At 62.4% G+C, this 23,834-nt stretch overlaps 1 protein-coding gene across 1 annotated transcript in view; it reads left to right on the top strand.

The window, feature by feature from the left end:
- The window catches only part of PEPD (peptidase D), a 114,401-nt gene extending 91,674 nt beyond the window's left edge, over window positions 1-22,727 (top strand). Inside the window, exons 12-15 of the mRNA XM_079907767.1 lie at window positions 10,077-10,225; window positions 18,113-18,297; window positions 21,636-21,827; window positions 22,285-22,727. Of these exons, the coding sequence (XP_079763893.1) occupies window positions 10,077-10,225; window positions 18,113-18,297; window positions 21,636-21,827; window positions 22,285-22,422 (664 nt within the window). The 3' untranslated portion in view covers window positions 22,423-22,727. The remainder of the gene's footprint in view (window positions 1-10,076; window positions 10,226-18,112; window positions 18,298-21,635; window positions 21,828-22,284) is intronic.
- Window positions 22,728-23,834: the final 1,107 nt, after the last annotated feature.

Below are 23,834 nucleotides of genomic sequence, written 5' to 3'. Positions count from 1 at the left end.
TGCCCTGGTTCTGCGTGTGAACAGCGCGGCTGCAGTGGGCCTCAGCCCCAAAGGTGGCTGACCACGGCCTCTCGGTCCCACCCTGAGAAGGCGGACCACGGTGAGGTCCCCCCGTTGCTCTGGGTCCAGACTTCTGTGCCAAGACTTTGGCCTACACGTAGCCTCCTCTCCGGGACCAAGGCGGCCCTGAGAGAGGGGAGCGGGGCCCTGTGTCGTGCGGGTAAGGCACCACCTCAGGAGGGCCTGTGCCGTCTCCCAGCACCCACCACGCTCACTTTTCTGGCTTGGTGCCGGGAGGGCGGGCATCTCAGTTCGGAGCGGAGAAGACCCCTAGGGAGTCCCCCGCCCTCTGAACCTGCCAGCTCCTGCCTCAAGGCTCCTTGGCACGAGCGGAGGTCAGAGGTGGTGCTTGGCCCTCAAGGCTGTTGGCAGGGCTTTGCTGAGCATAGTGTGATGTGCTCCCTGCTCCCCACGGAGCCGTGACTGAGCAGACGTGGGCAGGACCCACAGCCTCCAGCCCTCCGATGGACTGTGCCCAGCAGGCGGAGTCGCAGACCCTGCTCCCAGACCCCAGTGTGTAGGGCTCGTGCTGGGCGTACGCGCCCCTCTCTTGGGTAGGCGCTCTGGCCTTGGCAGGGGCCTGTGGGCGCCTCACTGACCTGGACCGGCCCTGTCCTCCGCTCACGGGCGCTCGCACTGCCCGCCTGTTCTCTCCACCACCCAAATGTCGGGCAGAGCCAGTCCAGGCTGCCAAGGGCTCCCGAGAGCCGTCCAGAGGCCACCAGCCCCACGGGACCACCTGTCTTGGCCTGCAGACATCTTGCTGTGGTCACCGACCCGCAGAGGAGGGCAGGAGGGGTGCGCACTGTCCCACCTGGTCCTTTGGTGCCTTTCCCTCCTGTTGCTGAGGCACCTGAGCCAGGCTCCATCGCACTGCTTCCCGCCAGTGCCGTGCCCCCGCTCGGGTCGCACATGTGCCCTGCTAGGCTCCATCCCCGAGCTGGCATTCCGGTCCTGCCTGCAACACTGGCCAGGAACCAGCCTCACGCAGGGAGTGGGGAAGGCTGCACACGGGGTTCCCTGGCCCACAGCCACCGGGGGATGTGAGCCAAGGGATGCCTGCTTCTGAGCTGTCACTGCCCAGTGTTTTCAGAAACCCGCCCAAGCCCAGGGTGCCCCTGCTGCAGGGCGCACCAGGCACCCACTGGCTGCAGTGTCCACTCACCCAGGGTCAGGAGCTGGATGGATGTTCTGGCCCTGGCCCCTGTTGGCAGGAGCCCAGCTCAGCCTTCTGGGAGGAAACAAAGCCTCTTAATTCCCACTCTGGGCCTCAGTTTACTTGCTGTCGGTGGAGACAGCACACAGCACTTGGCCCTGCACTGGGCGGCAGCAGGGACACGTTGGGACCACAAGTGCTGGGTGGACACACGCTCTCTCAGGGGCCTGGGTCAGCAGGACAGGGACGGGAGCACGCAGAGGGGGACACCCAATGTGGACACAGAGACCACTGCCACTCACTGCAACCCCCACCCCCACCCCCAGAGTGTCTAATGCCCTTCCTGGCATAGGGGCCAAGGGCGTGCAGCAACTTTGACAGGGTTCTCCCCTGTGCCTGGTGCCAGGGACAGCTCTTTATGTAGATTTGCTCATGTTGATCCCATGAAGTGGGTGTCTCCCCCTCCCCTCACTCTCCCGCCACCCCCCCACCATGTAGGCAAGGTCACTGAGACACAGGAGCGTCCAGGTGCAGAGCCAGAGGATTTGGGGATGGGGTCGGCTGCCTCCGGCTTGACTCCGCTGGAGACTAAGGAAAGTGGGGGGGGTCCTTCCCTTTGGTGGCCCCAAAGGAAGATCGCCTGGTGTCTTCAGGGACTCACGCTTCCTAGAACCTTTCCTAACGCTTTTGACTCTGCGGCCCCTTTTGGCTGGGCCAGGATGTGGAAACCCAGTCCCCAGGCAGAGGCAGACCCCAGCCACACCAGCAGGCCCCAGCTGTCCCTGTCGGAGGGTTCTGCAGCAGGGCCACGTGGCTCTGAGTCTTTCTTCTCTGTGTTTGGCACGGCCCAGAGGAAAGGACTGCTTCTCCCCTCTTCTCTTTATGCGTCCTATGGCCGTCCTCCCCCCACGAGAGGCTGGCTCTGGGGGCCCTTGGCGCGGTGGGGCCTGGCTGACCAGGGGTGCCACACAGCAGGCCTCCTCCACACGTCCAGACGCTGTGGCCTCGGCCCTCCCGGGCAGTGTGCGGCACCTGTGTCTCCTGGTCGCAGCTTTAGAGACAGGAGTGATCCAGGGAATCCCACAGATGTTAATGCCAAGCCCAAGCTGGTGATTTTAGTTTTCTGGTGCCAACTCTGAAATGTAGCCAGTAGAATAATTATGAGTTTATTATAGTCAATTTATTATGCAGCATTTAGAACAACATGTTTTGTTGATTACTGCTACTGCCAGGTTGCTGGCGGCATTTATAATCCATTGTTTTATTGAAATTGATCTGCCAAGCGCCCACTGTGTTTGGTAAATAACAGAGCGCTCTGTTATCCCAACATAAAATCCACAGCACTTCATCATAAGGTACAAAACCAAAATACAAGCATGGTGCAGAATTTTCCCTGAAGCTGAGCGTCGCCCAGAGCCATGACCGTTTTCCAGGTGCCCATCGGGTCGTACGCGCTGGGTCTCCGTTCCTTGATGTCGGGTGAAAATGCCCCAGAGAGAGTTTAACATTTAGGAGTGGGGCCGTTCGGGGGCCGGAGCTGGTCCAGGACAGTCAGACTCTGCTGGAGAAAGTGAGGAGTAGATGCCGAGGGGGCAGCCAGCCCTTCCCATCCCTCTCCCTCTGGTCCCAGACGTGTGATGATGAACACAGAAGGTCCCCAGTTCAAGTCCCTGCCCTCCCCCTCCCTAGCTGAATGGCCACCCCTCTGAGCCTCAGTTTCTCCATCCATCGTTGGGGGAGAGACAGCACCCAGCTCTGAGGACTGGGATAATGAGGGCAAAACGTTGAGTGTGGAGCCCGGCACAGGTGGCTCCTGGCAGGAGAGAGCTGCAATACGGCGACATCCCCAGAGCCAGCAGCGCACCTGTGCCCCTGAGGCCCGCCTTCCAGCAGCTGGTTCCAGGACGGAGACTGGAGGCGAGAGCCACCAGCAGAGCGTGTGCCGGGCCCAGTGTATTCAGGCAGCTCTCTGGTCACGTGGTTGCCTGCTCTGTGTTTTCAGCCCCCAAACTGTCCTCGAGGCGCATGCCAGGTGGAGCATGTAGCCGGCCAGGGCCACCGTCTGCTCCTCTGTCCTTCTGAAACCAGGCGCCTCCCGGGAGCTGGGCCGGGAAATCGGGGCCCCGTACGTTAGACGCGCTGGTTCTTACTCCACATCAGCAGCGTCCCCCGAGAGCTGAGAAGAGGATTTGGGGGACCCCTCCTCGCGCCACGCCAGCCCCCGCCATTCACCTCGGCGGGATGCTGCCCCGCTTGCTCTGCATGGATCCCGGGGTGGGGAACGGGACTTGGACGTGGCCTCAGGTCCCCACATTCCTCCCTCTTGGCTGGTTCAGAGGCACAAGGCCTCTTGTGGGGCCTCTCGGGGCTTTGCTGTTGCCTCTGAGAGCCCTTTCCTGCTGTGGCCCTCGGGGTTCACCATGAACCCCGTCACCAAGTTGCTGTCCTAGAGAAGCCAGTAGCTGCTGTTTTCATTTTAAGGCAAAAGCAAGCAGGGTAACAGGAGTGCGGCGCGCTTCTAATTAATGCTCTTGCCGAGTTCACACGGGACAGTGTCGAACGTCATCGAAGGCCCTTCCTGGGTGGGAGCCCCAGGAGAACCCCTCACCACCAAATCAATCCTGACCCTGTGAGTACAGGAGTGGCTGGGGTGACGGTCCTCTGAGCCCTCACGCACTGCCCTCTCCTCCCAGAACCAGCCTGGGCTTGGAAACCAGAGTCTCCAAAGGTGGGTAGAAGCGCCAAGGGCTGGTGCCCTGCCTGTGGGCCACCAGGGAGCGCCACTGTCCACGTTTAAGTCCCCAGGGAAGTAGTGCATCCTGAGTTGGATGCACTCTTGCACTAGACTCCCCGCCTCCTCTGGGCCCAGCAGGCACACCCCAGGGGGCAGAGGTAGGGAGGGTCCAGGGTCTGCATCCAGTGGGGTCTGATTTGGAAAACAGCTGGGACACCGCTCCTCACCTGCCACCTCCTCCCTCTCCCACCATCTGATCAGGTGGCGGAGGAGTGGTCCCTGGGATAGCGTGCCCTGTGGCCCCTATCAGAACCTTCTAGCTGCCCCAGTCGAAGGATGCCCCAGCCTGGGTTGCCCAGCGGCAGACAGCAGGTGGCTGGTGGGTGGCGAGCCGGACCTCCCAACACTGGCCAGAAGAGGGCAGCGTTGCCTCAGGACGTGCTTGCCGGGCTCATCTCTGCTGGCTGTGGTCTCTGTGTCCTGGGGCATGGGAGGGGGCGGCCAGCTCGGTTAGTGGGGGAGACAGACGCCTGTCCCAGCGCGTCCCTCAGCAGCCAGCCTGTGTCATTTCCTCTCCTTCCCTGTAGTGGGACGAGGGCCCCTTCCATCTCCTTGCCCCGATGACGGTCAGCCTGAAGCCCCGGCTTTGCCCTGCTGCCTGGCGGAGGGCTGACACAGCACTCCTGGACCGAAGCCCAGAGAAATAAGGGCTACTCATTTCCTCCCAGGGAGGCCCCGGAAGACACCCGAAGTGTCGCTGGCCTGAGGGTGGTGCGTGCTGCTGCTCCCCGAGTTGAGGTGGTGTCAGACACTGTCTGCAGGGCTGCCCGGGCTGCCCCGTCCTTTCCTGCCACAGAGGAGGAGCCAGGCCCACGAGGGGGCACGGCTGGGGCAGCTCTCTCCCCTCCTGGCCACCCTCCTCCTGCCACTGGCACCACTACCGGCTGGCTTCTCCCTGCCCTTCTCTCGAGTTAGTTCCCTGTTCGTCCCACAGGTTTGGTGTGGACTAGATGTTAGTGTAAACTGCTTGGGAAGCGTGGCCCCGCCTCACCCCCTCCGTCACATGGCGCCCGGGACGACAGCCTGTGTCTCCGTCATCGACATCCCACCCCGACCCCTGCGGGCTGCGGGGTGCCCGCTGCTCACCCAGGGTCCCGGCAGCCCCCTTGGCATCTCAGGCAAGGATGGGATGATCCTGCCCACTCCTGGGGGCCACTTGGTCTGATGTCTTTCCGGCATCTGTGTGCTGCTGCCCACGGAGGGGCGAGTCATGCCTAGGGCTCCTCCCCGGCTGGCAGAGAGGCCACATTGAGGTGTCCCCAAGCCCCCGTTGTCCTGGTGCCTGAGGCCTCGGTCAGCTTTAGGGAATGAGTGTCACCTCCAGGCCCAGCTTCCTGATGCCAGGTCCAGCCCAGACGCACCCCCACCCCGCCCGCACCCGCCTGGCTGTCTCCTCAGAGGACAACGCAGCTGTCACCAGGCAGCCCCCTCCTGAGGATTGGATGGTCTTAAGGACATGCCCCAGTCCTGGGGCAAGAGAACACTCTCAGGAGGGCACAGGCCCTGGTCAGCCATCTGTCCAGACCAGTGGCCGTGGCCTTCCACCTGCCGTCCAGGTTGAAGCAGCCTTTACGTTATAACCCAGGACCAGGGGAACAGACATGCCTAGATGGTAACCAGGCACCCTCACCACGGGGTTTCTGTCCGTTCTGTGTTGTCTGTTTATGCTCCTTCCCTGTATCCCACGCAGTTGACGTCACGACTCACAGTGTGAAAGCACCAGTCCAGACAGCCCGGGTGCTCGCAGATACCATGGGACACCACTTACCGGAAAGTGGAACGAAGCATGTGCTGTGCGCGTGACACCGACTCACTGCCTCCCCCGCGGAGGCCACGGCCCTGACGCCCAGCCCTCGCCCCGCTGTGCTGTGGCAGCAGCCAACCCCGGGTGGGCGCCCGCCGTGTCCCACACATAGGTCAGACGGGTACCGAGTAATGTCCTTCCTGGGGACGCAGCCCACACTGGTGCTCTGCTTCTCCCCATGTCATCTGTAGAAAGGTAACAACAGTTCCACTGGACACAGGAGGCCCACAGCACGTGCCTGCTCTTGTCACCGTGTGTGCTGGCGAGTGCTGGCTCTGGGGGTCCTGGAGCTGGTTGCCTAGGTGACCTCCCTGTCTGCCCGGGCCCCACAGGAACAGCTGTCCCGTGACTGGGTTGGGGAACAGGGATGCCCAGAAGGCAGTCTCTCCGGGGAGAGAGCAGCTTGGTGAGTCAGCCTGTGGTACGGAGGGAGCCTCCAGGCTCCGAGTGGCGGCCTTTGCCCCGCCGGCCACACCTGGGGCTCGGCATTGCACCAGAGGTCTGGCTGGGAGCCAGTGGGTGGCCCTTGGGTCTTGTCTGGCCTGCGGCACATGAACGGGAAAGTGACCAGCACGCCTCCCTCTCTGTCTCATGCTGAGGTCTGGAGGGAAGCAGGAGTTTCCCGCAGCTCAGAAATCCCCCAGCCTGGTCTGGAACGCAGACTGGGGCGGTTGCAAGTTGGGGTCTGAAATGCTGCGACTGTGACGCATAGGTCGTTGAGGTGGTGCATGCACACACGGGTGCATGCGCAGTGCCTTACCTGGGGTGAGAGGTAGCTGAGAGCGAGGCAACGGCCCTGGAGCTTAGAATGAAGCTGCAGCCTGCGTACACAGCGGCCCTCGTATAAGCACTGCAGCATTTCCCCCAAACCCGCCCCAGGCCTCACATCACTGGCCGAACCGTCTCGTAGGCCTTCTGCCTGCGGTGGAGCCAGGGGGACTGAGGAGGGCCTGGGTGGGCCAATGGTGGCAGGTAGCCCGGGCCTGAAGCTGCCCAGGAGGAGCCAGCGGAAGACAGAACCTCTCATCTGAGCCAGAAATAGAACCAGATGAACACATGTGAGGATTGAGACGCCAGCATATTGCTCGGAGATGTGTAATATCTCCCCAGATGGCTTAGATTATCACACGCGTTCACTCGGCCAGAGATGGTAAGGTCCCCGGTGGGTGTCCCCAGGCAGCCGGGGAGGACGGATCCGGCGTTCTCGGTTGAGCCAAAGTATGAGCGAATTCTCCATCATCAGCGTGCATTCAGAGGACGGATGGAGTGGACACAGAGGAGATGATTTATAAAAGGCAATGGCTTTCATCCCTGGATTCCAGAATGGCTTAAAATCTGAATAACTTATACATGTAGGAACTCTGAGGGGGATTTAAAAAAAAAAAAAAAAAGAGCGAAAAAAGATAGGGAACTGAGAGCACAAAAATAGACGTCAGCCCCGTGCCTGAGCGTCGCTGGGCAGGATGGAGCTGGCCAGCTGGGTGTGCACTTCCTTCTCCAGAAAGCGGATGATTTTAAAACAAAAAATACAGCTGAAGTTTTCTAGAACCTGAACAATAAAGCCAGACTGGCTGAGGAACTCCAAGCACCCACCTTCCCACATTTTTGTTTCTGAGAACTTGGTCAGGAGTCTCGTCTGTCCTGGGGAAGAGTCCTGTTTTCACTGCTCTGGGTGACTCCAGTGTTTGGCCTGCTCCTGTGGGCTTCCTGGCTTTTTAAATAGTTTAATTTCTGTTTTTGTTTGAGATCTGCACAGTCCGATAGAAATTTCTGCCGGGGGCGCTGCTACAGGTTGCCCTCTGATGTGGTGGCCCCCAGGAATCCACGTCCCCACGCCCCTGGCTCTGTCCTGTCTGCTCAGGCCGTTCCTGGGCCTTCTGAATCAACAAACCACAGACGGTTTTCCTTTGTTGCCTCTGAGGAGCCCAAATGAGAATGCTCTGCTCCCCGGGTGAAGCTAGGCCGCGGCCCCATGCGGTTCCACTCCCCAGGCCCGTCTGCATGCTGGCCCTGGCGGACGTGAACATGCAGCAGTGGTGGAGTCCGCATTTTAAAAGTGGGAAAACTGAGGCCCTGAAGGCTGAGGGCCAGAGCCAGGACAGGAGAGCCCATTCCTGGGCTCCGAACTGCTGACCATCGACTTGGGACTTTGCTGGACCAGTGTTCAGAGCCTCAGTTTCCCTGCAGTTTAGGGCTAAGATACGCCCCACCCTCCTGGCCAGCTGGGAGGGGGGCGGGAGGGGAGTGGGGATGTGCCCCGGGCGGGAGTAAGGCTGCAGACAGCCGTCAGCCCTAGCACCCTGGTGCATCTGGCGCATCCTGGAGAGCAGATGCCTGGGCATGTCTGCTGGGGGCTTCTCGACATTCGGTCCTCGGTTCCCACACCGGGCCTGGGCGGGTCCCCTCAAGTGAGGCCCAAGTGCCCCTTCCGTTGGCCTGCCCCAGGCAGGGTCCCCCAGAGTCTGTGACTTTGACCCAACGCAGTCTCCCCTGCCGTGCCAGTGGGGCTCTTCCCCGCCCCCTGAGAATCACCTGAGCTGTTATCTGATGCTTTGTGCACTATTGACACTGTTTATGGTGTTTTGCAATCAGAAAAAGACAGGAGATTAAAAAGTGCCCGACTGGGGACTTTGGATTCCAGCAGGGCGTCTGCGGATCCCGAGCGCTCGCGTTTTTCCTTTAGGTCTGTTTCTGTGGTGTCCCCGGTGCTGCCGTCAGGCCGCGTGACCCAACTCCTTGCTCCACTTGTAGGGCCAGTTGCTGGGGGTAGGGGTGCCCAGAGACAGGCACACAGGCAGCTTCTGGAATGTTGGTTGAGCCATCGTGTTTACCATTAGAATTTGGGTTTGGGTGAGAAGCCCTTGTCACGGAAGGCGTGGCTCTGCCCCCCCCCCCCAGCCGGCTCAGACTTGCCAGGATTTGTGCGGCTTCAGACTGCCCCCCAAGGGGCAAAGCCAGGCACAGAGAGGACAGCCCTCACCGCCTCCACCCCACCTGGTCCTGAAGACACCGCAGGGGGCCAGGCCTGAGGCTGGACTGATGTCCCTCTGTCGGTTCTGTCACTGTCAGCATCCTGACTTGGCCCTGACCCCGTGATGGGGTCAGGGGGCTGGTGGGTCCCTGCTCTGTGCCTGCAGTCGAGCAGCCTGCTGGGGTGGGACAGGATGTGGAGGCCGCTCAGTCTGGGCACCCCACTCCCCTCAGCGTGGGTGACCCAGTGGGAGCCAGGCTTGGACCCAGCAGCCCCTCACTTATTTTGTCTTATCTCACCGTGGAGGATGCTTAGGGCAGGATTCTTACCCGTCCTTGACCAGTAAAGGGTGTGAGCGCGTGGTCAGGCAGCAAGGGTGTGGGAGCGAGGCTCCCTCCTCTCCCTCCCATCCCTGCTGCACCGGGGCCCTGTCACGGGGTGTCCAGAGGGCAGGCTCAGCTGGCCCGTCCTCCTGACTCAGCAGCCTGCCTGCCTGTCCCAGCACCGTCCTGCCTCTGCTGGCTCGTGCTCCCAGCTCCAGCTTCTTCTTTCCTCCCCCTCTCTACTCCCACCTTCTGTGCCTCCTGGTCTCCACTCTGTCACCTGGAGATGCTGGGGGCCAGATGGCCCCAGAGTCGGGGTCTTGGCCAGCCGGGCCCTGGGAGAGCACACTGTCCCACCCCAGTGGGGAGAGGGCCACGCTTCTCTGGCCAAGGGGACCCCAGAGCTGGAGCAGAGCTATCAGCTGGGTTTTCACTAGGACACTGGGGCCTGCAAGAAGCAGGCAGTGCAGCTCAGCCCACGTCTTCTGTCAGGCGGGTGCACCTGTTCCAAGGACCCGTCCAGCTCCCATGAGCATTGCCTTGTGGCCTGCAGCTGTGCCCCATGCTGGGTGCCGGGTGGCCCCGGGAGGGTCTGTCAGAATGCCCTTGTGGAGGCCAGGTGGCAGGCGGGGGCCTGGGGACATCTCCGCCCCTCCCCCTCCCCACAGCTGGGCATCCAGAGGCCTGGCCAGCAGAGGCTGTGAGGGGAGGTGTGTGGGCAGCCCCACTGCCCCCAGCCTTCCTGCTCTGGAGACGGAGGTCTCCTGGGATGCCCCGTGGTTCCTTGGCCACTCGTGTACCATGAGGAGACAGCGGGGTCGGAGGGCCCCAAGCTGCTGCCTGCACCGGCCACATTGCAAGAAGGCTCAGGCTCAGCGGCCTTGGGCGCCGGGCGGGAGGGGAGCGTGGTTGGAGGGGACGGGTGCCCCTGAGTGTCCCCCTGGCCTCACGCCCCACTCCTCCTGCAGCGTTTTCGACATGGGCGGTGAGTATTACTGCTTTGCTTCAGACATCACGTGCTCCTTTCCCGCCAACGGCAAGTTCACCCTGGACCAGAAGGCCATCTATGAGGCGGTGCTGCGGAGCTGCCGGGCCGTCATGAACACCATGAAGCCAGGTGAGGGCAGGGGCGGGGCCTGCAGGGAGGACCACCTGGTGTGGGGATGCAGATGGCCAGGTGGCAGGGCACCTCGGAGAAGCAGGTCCCGCACTCTGCGACCTGAATCTGTTGCCCCCTCTCGTGCTCAGCCAGCAAGGCTCCAGATGCTGGCGGGTCCCCAGCATCCTTCCTGGGAAAGGGGTCTGACCACCAAGCAGGGACAGCTGGGGATCGGGGAGCTCATCCCAAGGTCACCCCACATCCCATCCGACCTCCACCTGCACCTCTTCCCTTCCACACTGGCCACTGGGATGTCAGCATGTCCTCTGCCCTGTCCCCAAGCAGAGTCTGTTCCAGAGAGGGTTTGGCAGCTTGGACACCGGCCTCTGGTTGCGCGTGGAGCACCCTCGTTCGCGGCTGCCGGCTGCGGCTGGGTTGGCGGGAGCTGAGTGTCTCTCCGGTGTTGGGGGAATGGTGAGAGGAGGTTGCGGGGCCATCTGAGCACCTGGCGTGACAGGCCTTGAGGGCTGGGCTCTGAGTTCATGCTGAAATCGGGCACTGTGGCAGTCAGATTTGTATCCCTCCGTGGAGCTTTTTTTTTTACAAAGAGAAAAAGAAGAAAAGATCCTGAGCCCCCAGACTGTAAGGCCCCAGTGTGTGGCCCCTTTCGGGCCCAGAATCTGATGGCTCGGTTCTTGGCCTCTACGGCCCCGTGGCCAGTTATTGCGGGCCAGGTGCTGATTGTGAGGGGTCCTCTGCAGCTGCCCCCTTCGGGGGAGGCAAATTGTCAGCAGGGCTTTGTGGATGCCCCCATCCAGCACTGGGGCCCACCAGAAGCCAGGGAGCCCCGGAGGGGTGATGGGCCTGCACCCTGTGTCCAGAGGGAACAGAGCTTGGTGACCAGATGAGTCCAAGGATGAGGAACTCACATACACCCCAGAAAGGAGACAAGGAAGGAAACCTCAAAGCTAAGCTCCTGCCGGGCGACAGTGTCAACGAGACTTGCCTGGTTTAGCAGCTGGGAAAGAAAACAGCATCTTGTGCTATAACTGTGTTTAAAAAGCAGCAGCGGGCTTCCCTGGTGGCGCAAGTGGTTGAGAGTCCGCCTGCCGATGCAGGGGACGCGGGTTCGTGCCCTGGTCCGGGAAGATCCCACATGCCGCGGAGCGGCTGGGCCCGTGAGCCATGGCCGCTGAGCCTGCGCGTCCGGAGCCTGTGCTCTGCAACGGGAGAGGCCACAACAGTGAGAGGCCCGCGTACCGCCAAAAAAAAAAAAAAGCAGCTCCCTCTAGGTAGGAATTAGTACGGACGCCTCCAGGACGAACCGTTGCACGAAGACACAGAAGTGCAGGAGGGGGTGGCCAGGGGACCCCCTTTTGTGAAAAACAGGACGGCGAGAACGTGGATCCACATGTGCTTGGAAATCCACAGAAGAGGTGCAGGAAGGGAACCAGACAGACAGGGCGGGGCGTGGGGAGAAGGGAGAGTGTTCACCAGAAGCCTTTTTATACTTTTTGACCTTTAAACCTCAGAATGTGTGACCTGTGACCTGTAAAACCTGGCCTGTGTGGGGCAGTCATCCCGAGCAAGGGACATCTCCTCCTCCTCCCTTGACACCCTCGCTTTACCCTAGAGAGAGAAGGAATAGACGGTTCTGCCCAGCTTTGAACATCGGTCGTTTAAGTGATAAGCGTTCCAGATGTAGCAAGAGGTTTGGGCCAGTGAGAGTGGGTGGAGGTGCCTGGCCCCCGAGGTGGACACTCCTCTGGGTGAGCCCCGTGACCCCTGTGCACCCACGCCCCATGGCGGGTCCCTCTGGGAGCGTGGCGTGGGCCTGCGTGGACCCGCGCCTGGCGCCGGGCCGCGGTACGGCAGGATGGAGGGCTCCTGCCGCACTCCACTCTGGAGACAGAGGGGCGGGCAGAGTGAGGCCAAGGCATATGGCGATGGTGGGGGGGGAAGGTTGGCGGGATGTCGGGCAGGTAGGGATTTGGAGGGACAGTGTCTCCGCTGGGGCTCTTCGCTCACCTTGGAGCTCCGGGCTTCATGTCCCTAGCACTGCTTAGCCCCGTCCCTGTGCTGAGACGGGTGGCGGCCAAGGCCTGGCTGACCCCACCGACCCACAGGAAAACCTGCTGCGGCCTGGGCAGGACCCGGCCAGCTCAGTCGGCCAACCAAGCAATGCCAACTCTGCCCAGAAGGTGGCCGGGGCCACAGGCAGGTCCCCGGGGCCACACATTGCACTAAAAGGGCCTGGTGCGTGGTGCTGGCACCGAGGTCCCGTGGGGCTTCCTGGCCATGTCACTTCAGGGGCAGTTAGTTATAAGGCTTCAGGCCCGGCCAGGCTGGGCTCAGCTGAGCTGGTCCCTGCAGACGGAGGCAGGCCTCCCCCGGCGCACAGTGGGGCTTCGAAGTTCCCTTGTCGGGGGGTTGAAGCAGAGCCCCTGCAGAGCTCCCCCAGCCCACACCCCGTGCTTCAGGGTTGTGACACACAGTTCCCCAGGGGCCACATGCGGTACAGGCCGGGCGGGATGGGGGTCCTGCCCACAGAGCTGCTCTTACGTCGGGGCAGGTCGCCTCCCCACGGGCAGCTCAGAGGCCGTGGCCAGGTCAGCCCTGTGCCCTATCCTAGCGGAAATGCCCCTGGTTTGTGGGTTTGGCTCCTGGGCCAAGACAAACACCCGCTGAGACTGCGTGACTGCTTCCTGAGCCTTCCAGGGAAGAGTAAATAAAGGCGGCCGGGGTCACAGCAAGATGCCCAGAGGAGAGGCAGGGACCAGTGCTCGGAGCATACCAGATCCTGGCCTACTGCCCCGGGATTGAGGAAAGCAGGCCTGGGGTCAGAGGGGGAGCGTCCCTCACCGCCACTCAGAGACAGCCAGGGAAGGAGGGCTGAGCTCACTCAGGGGGCCGCACGAGGTGGCAGGGGCAGGCCAGGCAGCTGCTACACCTGGGAGAACGCCACCCTCATCTGCCCCGCGGGAGGGGATGCGGCGGCCACGTGCCGGCTTCTGGCCGGGTGCAGTCGAAGCTCTCCAAGGCTTCCGTGTCTGCCCCCCCAACCCCGTCTCCGCAGACACCCAGGAGCTTGCCGATGGGACCACCCCCGCCTCTGCCCCGGCCCGCATGAGGGGAGGAGGCACTGTGGGGAAGCCTGGGGCCAGAGCCAGTGTCTGAGCTGGCCGCAGGTGCAGGGCGGGGCAGTTCTGCAGACTCCCGGGGTCTGCTCTGCCTCACTCCCTGTGGGGGGGGCGGGGCAGGGGCTGCAGCAGCAGGACTCCCCGCAGGCCTCGCCTTAGACATGGTGCGGAACGCAGGGCTCTGGCAGACAGAGGTGCTGGGAGACCGCGCCATCCAGATCGTGAGCGCCCTCTGGCAGAAGCCAGGACAGGGAGGGCTGTGTTTGGTGAGGGCCCTGTGTCCCCACTCTGGCCTGAGAGGCTCCCTTGCTGGCCGAAGGGCAGTGGGTGAGTCCCCGCCCTCGCTGGCTTCCCCGCCAGGGCGGGCGGGGAGGGACCACGCGGAGACCACGTGAGGCAGCCACGCTTAACTCGGCATCGAGGCGCCTGCAGCCTGGGCACGTGCTGCCCCCGTCCTCCTGCAGGGCGAGCGGGTCCCCAGAGGTCCTGGCAGCAGGCGGGCTGTGTGGTGGGGTGGACTGGAAGCCCTCAGCCCTGCGCCAGTGCGGCCTGCCAGACGGTTCCCTGCAGCCCGGGGGGCCTGCCCTGGGACCCTGGCCCTGAGCCTGCCCTCCTGCACCCCCAGGGCCTGGCGCGCTAGCATCCCCCGAGGGCCATTGTCTTCAAATGAAGTGAGCTCTTTGTCTGGATGAGGCTGTGAGGATGTAGCTCCCGGGGCCCTCTGCTGCCTTCCCAGCTCGGCTCAGGGCCTCAGGGCCCCCAGGGCTGTCACGCTCTGGGCAGGAGGCCTCCAGCCTGTGACGGATGCTGCGAGGCTCCTTGCCCAGGCAGCAGGCCCAGCAGGCTCCCGGCCCAGCAGGGGAAGGTGTGGTCTGAGGGGGGCCAGGTGGGCACAGGAGACCAGCCAGGGACCAGGGGCTGCTCTGGATACGTAGTGGGGCCTGGGCACTGGGACTCTGCTTCCTCTGAGCTGAAAGGCAGGTGACGCGGCACAAACCCGGATGCTGCCCTGCCACCCTGGGGTCTGAGTGCGCAGAGGAGCGGGGTGGGGGCACACCTGAATCCTGGGCCCATGAGCTCACAGCACTGGCTGCAAGAGAGCCACGAGGGAGGAAGGGGCTCCCGGTCAGGCCAAACGGTTACCAGCCTCGGAGCAGGGCATGGGCCCCGCCTTCTCAGGGTTCAGAGGCCACGGCCTGCCATGGCTGTGCCCGTGTGCTTAGCTCTGGCAGCACGGGAAGGGGCAGTCAGAGAGGGCTTCCTGGAGAAAGCCTCAACACAAAGGCCCATAGGAGGAATGGGAGTGAGACTGGGAAGGCGAGGGCCCTGGAGGGGGGTGGTCCTAGCTGAGGGAACGGCAGGTGGAAGGCACGGGGGCACCAGCACTCAGGAGTGGGTGAGGGATGGGGCTGGAGCGGGAAGCCAGGCCGAGGAGCTCGGGGCTCTGTCCTTGGCGCGGGGGGGGACTGGCATGGTCTGTTCCATGTTCCAACTGTCCTGGTGTCCCGGCCTTGTGCAGCATGCAGCGGGGGTGAGGCATTGCGAGGACTGGGGAGGAACCAGGCAGGGGTCCAGGAGAGGTGGGGGCCCACAGAGTCACCGGGTTCAGGAGACGTTTTGGGAAGACGGGACGGGCCTTGGTGCTTGCTGGAGGTGGGACGGTGGGCGGGGCAGATGGTGCCCAGTCTCTGCAGTGTGATCCCCGGCGTGGCATCCCCAGTAGGAGCAGGCCTGGGGGACTGCCGATGCCCCTGGCCGGGCGTGTGGGCTCAGAGGTGCCTGCGGGCTGCAGAGGTTGAGGAACCCGGGCGTCGGGGCGTTAGGTGGGCAGGGAGGCCCTCTGGCCTGTGCCCACCCCTCCAGCCTAGCCCTAGGACAGTAACCTCCACACACTTCAGGGGCCCCTGCCCTGGCCGTGGGTGTCGTAACCACCATCCGGGCCAGACGCTGGGGCCAAGTTGCTGGAGGTTTAATCACTGTCACAACCCTAACCACACGCAGGCAGAAACTCCCACTCCCGGCCAAGAGAGCTGTGTGCAAGGCCTTCCCCAAGGGCACGCAGGCAAGGAAGACTAGAGGCGCCGTGGGGACCGCTGGGGCCTGCACGTCCGGCCCCCACAAGGGGCCACGAGGACAGGAGGAGAGCCGAGCTGCCAGCACGGAGCTTGATTTATACCTGGTTCCCACCCTCTGCTGCGGCTGGGCCGAGACCGCAGCCCCGCCGTGGAAGTTAGCCAGGTTTGAAGTCAGACTGCTTCCCGGGCCTCTCTCTTGGCCACCGGAAAAGGCCCTGCCCAAGAGAGATGGAGCTGCCCGGGGGTTGGGGCATCGGCCCTTCCTCAGTCCCAGGGGCCAGGCTGAGTGACAGGAGCCGAGTTCGCTGGGCTGTTTGGGGGCTCTTTAGGCCCAGAGCCCCAGGCGGGAGCAGACCTTAGAAAAGAGCGTGCTACGCGCTCAGCCCTGAACCGGCACCCGCTCCGCCAGGCTCTGGTGTGCCCGGGGGAGGCAGCCACCTTTCTGGTGGAGAGACCCTAGAAGCAAGGAAGCACACCTGCTGGACAGGAACAAGGTGCACGGAGATGAGAGGAGTAGCCAGGACAGCAGAGAGAGGACGACGGCGGGGGTGGGGTGGAAGGTGTCACCCCAGGAGGGGCTGACGTTTCCGCTGAGACCTCGAGGATGAGGAGTCACAGGCCAGCCAGGTCTGCAAAGGGTCTGACCTGCAGAGACCTCAGTGTGCTTCTGGAACACAGGTGGCCGGACCCGAGGAGGTCGAGGTGGGTGGGTCGGTGTTAGAAGAGCGGCGGCCGCGGCTGGGGCTTGTGCCCCAGGAACGCAGCGAACTGTCACGTGTCCAAGCCGGGGTCTGGCTGGCCACAGGTGGCTAATGACAGTTCGGGGGGATTAGTGAGCTGGTCCCCCAGTAGGTGCCAGAGCCTCTACAGCCGGCTTTCTGGGGCCAGCGTGTGGCCCTGTTTGACAGAGGAGGCATCTGAGGCTCACAGAGGTGAAGGCTTGGCCAGGTCACACGGCAGGTGAGCGGCCAAGGTGGGACCCGGTTACCCAGGTCTCCACTTCAGTATGCCAGACCATCAGAGAAAAGCCCCCCATGCCGGCTCCACCCTCAGGGGTGCAGACCTGGCCCCCCACGCTGACGTGGTTATAGCCAGACCCCAGGATGCCACCCCCATGTGGTGGGCCCGGGCAGGTAGAACGGAGCTGGACTCAGGAGCTGGATTCCAAGGAGGCTCAGCCTTGGGGACACCCTTGGCCTCCCTGTAGCTTGGGCCGGGGGCAGGCCACTCTCCTGTGAACTGGCCAGGCCACAGCACCACCTGCTCAGAGCCCGGAGCCTGGGGATCTGGGATGTTGGATCAGCCCTGGGCTCCAGCCAGCACAGCCAGCCCAAGACCCCAGCCGTGGGCCCACTGTCTCTGGCAGGAAAGGGGGCCCCCACATGGGGGACTGGTGCCCAGCAAGAGCATGTGAGAGGGGAGGGTGTGTGTCCCAGGATGGGCTCTCATCTCCATTTACCCCTTGGGCCCATCCTCTGCCCTCTGCCAGCCAGAGCTTCAGACCCTGGTGGCCTAACCCTCACCAGCACAGGGTCCAACAAGGCCTCAGGGTGTGGGGTCCCAGTGCTCCCGTGATCATCAGGGCATGGCTGGGAGGCCCCTTGGGAGCCAGAGTTACTCTCCACATGGAGGGGGCCGCAGGGACCGGCACTAGCCACCCTCTCTGGGTGCCGGTCCCACCCTGTCCACCTGGCCCTGAGTGTCCTGGGGCTGCTAGCCTCGCCGACACATGGCCTGCCCCCAACTCCACCCTCGTAGGATGGGGCGGGGGGGTTGCCAGCCTAAGGCCTTGTCTGGTGCTCAGGCTGAGCGCCCAGCGCCCTCAAGTGAGACTGAAGGTGGGGACTCCATGGAGCCCAGTGGCCAAGGCGGCCGTGCCCCAGTGACGGCCGAGGCTCTTGGAGGCAGCTCCCTGAGGGCCCTAGGCTCCAGCCCGTAAGGGCCTCCCTGGGCACCAGGCAGGGCTGAGCCCCTGAGCTCTGCACAGCCTGCTCTCCTCGAAAGTTGGTTACTGGGGGTACTCTGCATGGTGACCTTTGCCCCGGAAGGATGGGGCCAAGACGAGTTTGATTAGCAGCCTGGGGCTTGGACATCTGGGCTGCCACGGAGGTGGTCCCCCAGCGCTTGTAGCAGACAGGGCCACAGACCCCTGCCAGTTTGCCCGTGAGGTAGTGCCAGCTGCATTTTCACCCCAGAAACCTTTGCTCCCCACAGAGGCTCCAGGGATGATTCAGCCCCATGCGGGGGTGTGCGGGGGTGCCCCCCACCCCCAGCCTGAGGTGCTGAGGCAACGTTTGAACCTGAGCCTCAGTCTGGGGCTCGCTGAGGCCGCCCCACGTCCGCTGCTGGGGACATAACGCTTTTCTCCTCCTGACGCCAAGGACCTTACTGGGCTCCCCGGGCCCCAGGAGCAGACACGACAGGGGCTGGGCCCCTGTGGTGACCGTGGGTGACAGGAGCCTGCCCCTGAGGGCACAGTGGAGAGAAAGGAAGGGTCTCAAGTCCAGAGCTGTGCTGGGAAAGCCCTGCATGAAGGGCTGCCCGGGACACATCACTCTTGCCCCTCACCTCAGGCCCTTACTGCCTCAGCCAGTGCGAGGGCATCGTGTGTCCCCCGAAACCTTGCCCGGGGAAGCCCTGGCCAGGCTGCCGGACTCCGCAGCTCATTGCAACCTCCTTCTGAGCCACAGGCGTCTGGTGGCCCGACATGCACCGCCTGGCCGACCGCATCCATCTGGAGGAGCTGACCCGCATCGGCATCCTGACCGGCAGCGTGGACGCCATGGTCCAGGCCCACCTGGGAGCCGTGTTCATGCCTCATGGACTCGGCCACTTCATGGGCATCGACGTGCATGACGTGGGAGGCTACCCCGAGGTCAGTGTGGGCGCATCAGCCCGAGTGGCCTGCCTGTGAGCCGTAGCTGGGCTTGGCCCTCCCTGGGCTGGGCTGGGGCTCTGGGAGACGGCGGGGGTGAGGAGGAATGGGGTCCCGGTGAGGCCTGCTGCCCCTCCTCCCCCTTCACCCATTGGTTGGTCCTGGCCCAGGTCGCTGCCCTGATGCCCTCCGTGCCCAACGCCTCCCCACCGTGGCTGCCTCCACAGGACCTGGTGTGGGATGGGCGTGCTCTGCACAGAGCCCCGGGCTGTGCGCTGGGGGCAGCGCCTGTCCTGAAAGGTGGTAGAGTGTCAGTGTGCAGTGCACGGGGTCCCCACAGGGCAGCAGGAGCCGCAAAGCTGGGTCTTAGTGATGGGGCTGGCACTGCACCCGTCATGTCCTCGTGCCTCTGACTTCATTCAGACGGGGTGATGAGGCTCCGCCAGCTGGTGGCTGGCCCTGGTCCCTCCTGGGACTAGCTGAGCCCCGCGCCCCTCACAGGTCCTACTCCTGCTTCCTCCTTGGTGCAACCCCTGCCGGGGCCCCAGGCCCCTGGGCCAGCACGCTCTGCTGGCCTCCTTGTCTCTAGGACGTACCCTTGGCAGGGGAGGAAGGCTTGTGTGGGCGTCTCCAGGCCAGGCTTTCCCCTCCCCCTCTTACCGACCGACCCTTGAAAGGACCACCCAGACGGTGCTTGTGGCTTTGGGAGGCCCTGCCGCAGCCTTGCGGGGCAGGTGGCTGCAGCCTCCCTGGCCGGTGGGTGTGGGTGAGCCCGGCCCTGCCGTCTGGCCTGGTGCCCGCAGTGCAGGGGGCGGGTTATGCAATCGGTGCACGCCCTGGGGCCCACCAGCCAGTTAGCCAAGACTGGGCTTGGCCTCTTAGCTGCAGGGTATTTTGAAAGCTCTAAGAACGATATTTGGGGGTTGGGGGGGGGGCGGAATTGCTCAAGAGAAGCATTATTATTCAATTATTTTTTCCTCAAGTGTAAACAGTTAAATTTGGAGAAACAAAATCGGTTTTAATTTCCTAATTTTTATCCATCACATTGTGCGTAGGGAGCCAAGAGCTGGGCCTTCCAGACATTGTTAACTGAGGTTCGTTATTCATTAGTCTCCAAAGCACTTTTTTTCCATCAGAGAAAATTGGCAGCAAACTGTTTTCATCTTTTCCAGTAAGCAGTCCTTTGTGCTCGGAGTCTATTCTTCTGACAGATAAACATTGTGGAAAAAATATGGCTTTTCCTATAAAAGTCATTTGTTTTATTTCAGGCCTATAGACACATCTGGGTCTCTTCTGCCAGGAGCCCAGTAAAGTTGAGGCCCCGTTGAGCCCTGAGCCCAGGCAGAAGCCAGCGTGGACCCAGCATGGGCAGGGGCCCGAGCCCCAACAAGGCTGAAGTCCCCGGGCCCGAGGGGCTGGGCGCTCAGCTGCTTCCCTTTTAGGGGTCTTCTCCCCACTCAGCTCAGCCTCCATCCTTCTCCCAGCCCTGATCTGGCCGTTCCTGGTGGACCCCATAGGGCAGACTCCCGAGAGCTAGTGCTCTGAAGGGGGGTGGGGGGTCATGGTCAGTGGGCTGGGGCACGCACATTCTCCTGTGCCCCACGGGATCCCTTCCATGCTCCCCTCACCCCCAGTCTGAGTCGTGGTCCTGAAATCTTCCGGAGGGAAGGCTGTCTGTACAAGTTGGAGCAGACCCTCCACCCTCGGTACACAGCTCTGGAGCAGCAGGGAGCCCACGGTGACCAAGGAGGTCAGGGGGACTTTGTCAGTCTCTGCCTCCGCCAGGCCCCTGGCTTTGACAACCTTGTAGTAGAGAGAAGGTGACGGCACCTGGGGGGCGGCATGAAGGGAAGGGAGAGGAGGGGCTGCCCAGGGGCAGGCACGGGGCTTCAGATGGCAGGAGACAGGGCCCCGCCCCGTCCCACCAGCACTTCCCACCTGAGCACAGGGACTATCATCCCAGACTGTGCCCTTCTATGTCCCCTGCCTTCCTGCCTAGCTCTTCCAGGCACATAGTAGTGTTTTGGGGTCAGGTACCACACCAGACAGGCTTCTGGGCCCAGAGCATGACCCATCAGGGGTCACAGGGCCTTAGTGTCCCCTCATCACCTCCGTCCCAGCCTGACTCACACCAGGTCAGGGCGGCTGCGCGTACCAGTTTCTACACGCCCCGCTGTCCCCGCCCTCATGGAATCACGCTCACAGCCTTCCCTGCTGTGCCCAGCCGTGGATGGAGGCTGAGCCAGCCCGTTTCTGGTTACCTTACATGAACCACTAATTGAAGTCTGATGTTCTTGGCCCCCAAACAGTCAGAAATGACAGCTCCATCTCCAGCAGCTGGGCTTCCAGGGGAGAGCTGCGAGTGGGGCAGGGCAAGCTCAGAGCCCGACCAGAAAGCTTGCCTGCTGCCCCACTCACTCACAGGCCTTGGCCAAGGATGGATGGGTGCCTCTGGGACCTGGGGAAGGCAGGGAGATTTCTGCAAGTGTCCTAGGTACCACCTGCCCTCCTGGCCCCGGTGGCCACGCCCATGTGAGTGTTGGCGGGGCGGGGGGGGGGGTGGTGGTGCCCCTGCAGGGCTGAGAGCCGGTCCCCGTGGGTCAGTGGGGGCCCAGCACACGGGCATGGTGTGGAGCCGCCCACGTGCGCTTCTTGGGGCCCACACCCCCAGGCCATGCACACGGGATGAGCGTGTGTTTGTGCACACACGAGCCAGAGCTCGTACTGACGGCCCGCCCTGCCGACAGCACCTGTCCCTCCTCCTGGAAGGCCACGTGGAAAACCTAGGACTTGGCTTGTGGGGGGACCCAGGTCCAGCACTTCTGGGGCTGGTTTCCACCTGAGCTGCCTAGAAGAAAGCGCGCAGCCTGGGAGGCCCCGCAGGCCTTCTTAAAAGCTGCACAAGTTTGGCTTCTACTGTTCCTCTCGCGGGGAGAGGGCCTGGTTGAGGCAGCCGGACCCCCAGCCAGCCCCATGGGCCAGCAGGGGCAGCATGACCTGGGTGTGTGCGCACGGGTGTCCACGGGGCACGGTTCTGAGGAGAAACAGGGGCAGGGATGTGAGAAATCTAGGGGAGCGTGCAGAGAGCGGAGGGTTTTATCTGGAGTGCCGTGGACAACACAGCAAGGCTGAGTCTGGGCTGGAGACCCCCATGGTCACAGAGCCTCCTGCAGCTCCAGGGGGACCCATGGGGCCGAGGCGGGCCCCACGTGTGGACGCCTGCACGGGCAGGGCGGGTGCCCCGCACACTCACCTGTTTCCATCTTCCTCCCACCGATGCGGTGGCCCTGGGCTGGGGCTGCGCCCTCCTGGATCCCCCTCACTGTCCTCTCCCCCAGGGCGTGGACCGGGTGGACGAGCCCGGCCTGCGGCACCTGCGCACCGCTCGGCACCTGGAGCCGGGCATGGTGCTCACTGTGGAGCCCGGCATCTACTTCATTGACCACCTCCTGGACGAGGCCCTGGCTGACCCGGCCCGCGCCTGCTTCTTTAACCGCGAGGTCCTGCGACGCTTCCGTGGTTTCGGCGGGGTGAGTGCTGGTGGGCCCCGCGTCCTTGCTCCCTTGCTCCTTGCTGCGTGTCACCTCTTTGTCCTCCAGGACAGGAGGCACAGTCTTGACTTCCTCACTGGAGAGGGACCTGGCTTATCCTTTCTCATGGTCTGTCACCTAACAGGAGCCTCAGCCCTCAACACAAGCAACTCAGATTCCTACAAAACCCCTGCCCACTCCAGGGGCTCCCAGCCACCGGGCAAGGGGCAAGGCCAGGGTGGGCAGGTGGCACGAGCAGGCCCCTGTGGGAGGCGCCTTCTTCCCAGCAGCTGCCCACAGAGGCCTTGAGGCCAGCCCCCCGCCCCCGGCAGTACTGACCACTCCTCAGAAAGGGCTCTTCCCTCTCGGCGGGGGTCAGCCTGGAGCCGTCGGGCCCAACCCTCAAACTTAGCGTGTGAGGCCAGCTCAGAAATAACGAGCGTGTCGTTCTGACCAGGTCCGGATCGAGGAGGACGTCGTGGTGACGGACAGTGGCATGGAGCTGCTGACCTGTGTGCCCCGCACAGTGGAAGAGGTTGAAGAATGCATGGCAGGCCGTGACAAGGCCTTTGCTCCCTTCTCTGGCCCAAAGTAGAGCCCCGGGCAAGCTCACCTCACAGACGGCGGCCTGGCGGTTGGCCCCCAGCGGTGCTCAGACATGCGGCGTCGGCTTTGATCACACCAAATATGCTGTTTCCCAGGGAGAAACTTTTTTATTAACCTTCTGTGGGATCACACCCTTAATCTGTTCTTAGACAGCGGCTTTTAAAATGCTAATTTTCAATTATCCCGTTATTTTGAAAAATCCTGTTCTTCACTAGCAACTAAATGTGTATCTTGCCGTCATTTGTATGCTGCTCAGGAAAGATGCCTTTCTCGTGTTTTCTCTCAAAATCAGTACACGGAATGGAATTTGCAATAAAAGATTTCCTAAACTGGACCTTTGTGCCCGGCTCCCTCTCCATTTGTCCCTTTGCAGGTGAGCACTGCAGGGTTAGACCTGGAAACTGGCCCTGCAGAGACCCGGGAGTCTGGGCATAGGTGGGGCTGGGCCTCTGCCCACGTGAAGAGGGCTCTAGAGCAGGAAGCCTTTTTGGTACGGTTACTGCCTCAAAGCTGGATTTCCGAAGGGGGGCAGAATTACGCAGCCCTTAAGGTACAGTTAGCGACAACATGAGACTCGCAGGTTCCTTGTCTGTGATTTCCTTCTCATGCGGGACAGGCTAGCAAAGCCAGCATCTGTTGGAGAGACGCTGCCGCCTAAGGCAGCACCATGGCAAAGGTGAGCTTTCTGGTTCCTTCCACGTCGGCCAAGTCCATTTGTCTCCCCTAAGTGGAAGCCCACTGGCTGGACTCCACTCTGAGGCTGTGGAGCCATCCAGGGCCACCTCGGCCCAGTCCCTGCCCGTGGCAAAACACCTGGCCTTCCTCTGCCTGCCCACCTCTCCCACGGTCCCACAGAACCGCCCCCACCCCTGCAGCGGGCTTCGAGAATCCTGCACACCATTCTAGGGTTCTCTCATCCGAGCCAAGGTGAAGGGCAGGTGAGAAGGACGGACGTCAGAGATGAAACCTTAATAGGGTGGGGAACCTCTGTAGCCCAAGCCAGAGACCGCTGAAGTCACTGAAGAGTTGAGTAAACTGATTTCTTCCTCTGGCAGTAACACAGAAGTGCCCGTGATGTGGCCACATTAAAGCAGCGTTAGTCTCAAATCACCGTTTGTCTTTTTCTTACCTCTTAGATTTACATACCATCTTTTAAGGTTTCCTCCTGGTGCGCAGATATATTCCCTAAGTTATCTGTGGTATTAAGCAGTTTGAGTAATGATCGCCTGCGGGTCAGGAGTTTGAGTTTGCCAAATCCTTCTCTCCCCCAGCTGTATCTGCGAGCCATGCTCTAGTGCGCAGGGTTTCAGGTTCCCCCACCCCCAGGATAAAAACAGTTAAAGTTATAAAGTTAGGTTGGAACTCTAAGTAGACAGTTTAGTTTAGCTGTGTTAACTAAAA

This window comes from Stenella coeruleoalba, assembly GCF_951394435.1.
Source record: "Stenella coeruleoalba genome assembly, chromosome: 20".
Lineage (NCBI taxonomy): Eukaryota > Metazoa > Chordata > Mammalia > Artiodactyla > Delphinidae > Stenella > Stenella coeruleoalba.
Note: the sequence above shows the minus strand (reverse complement) of the source record. Positions and strands in the feature narration are given on the sequence as shown.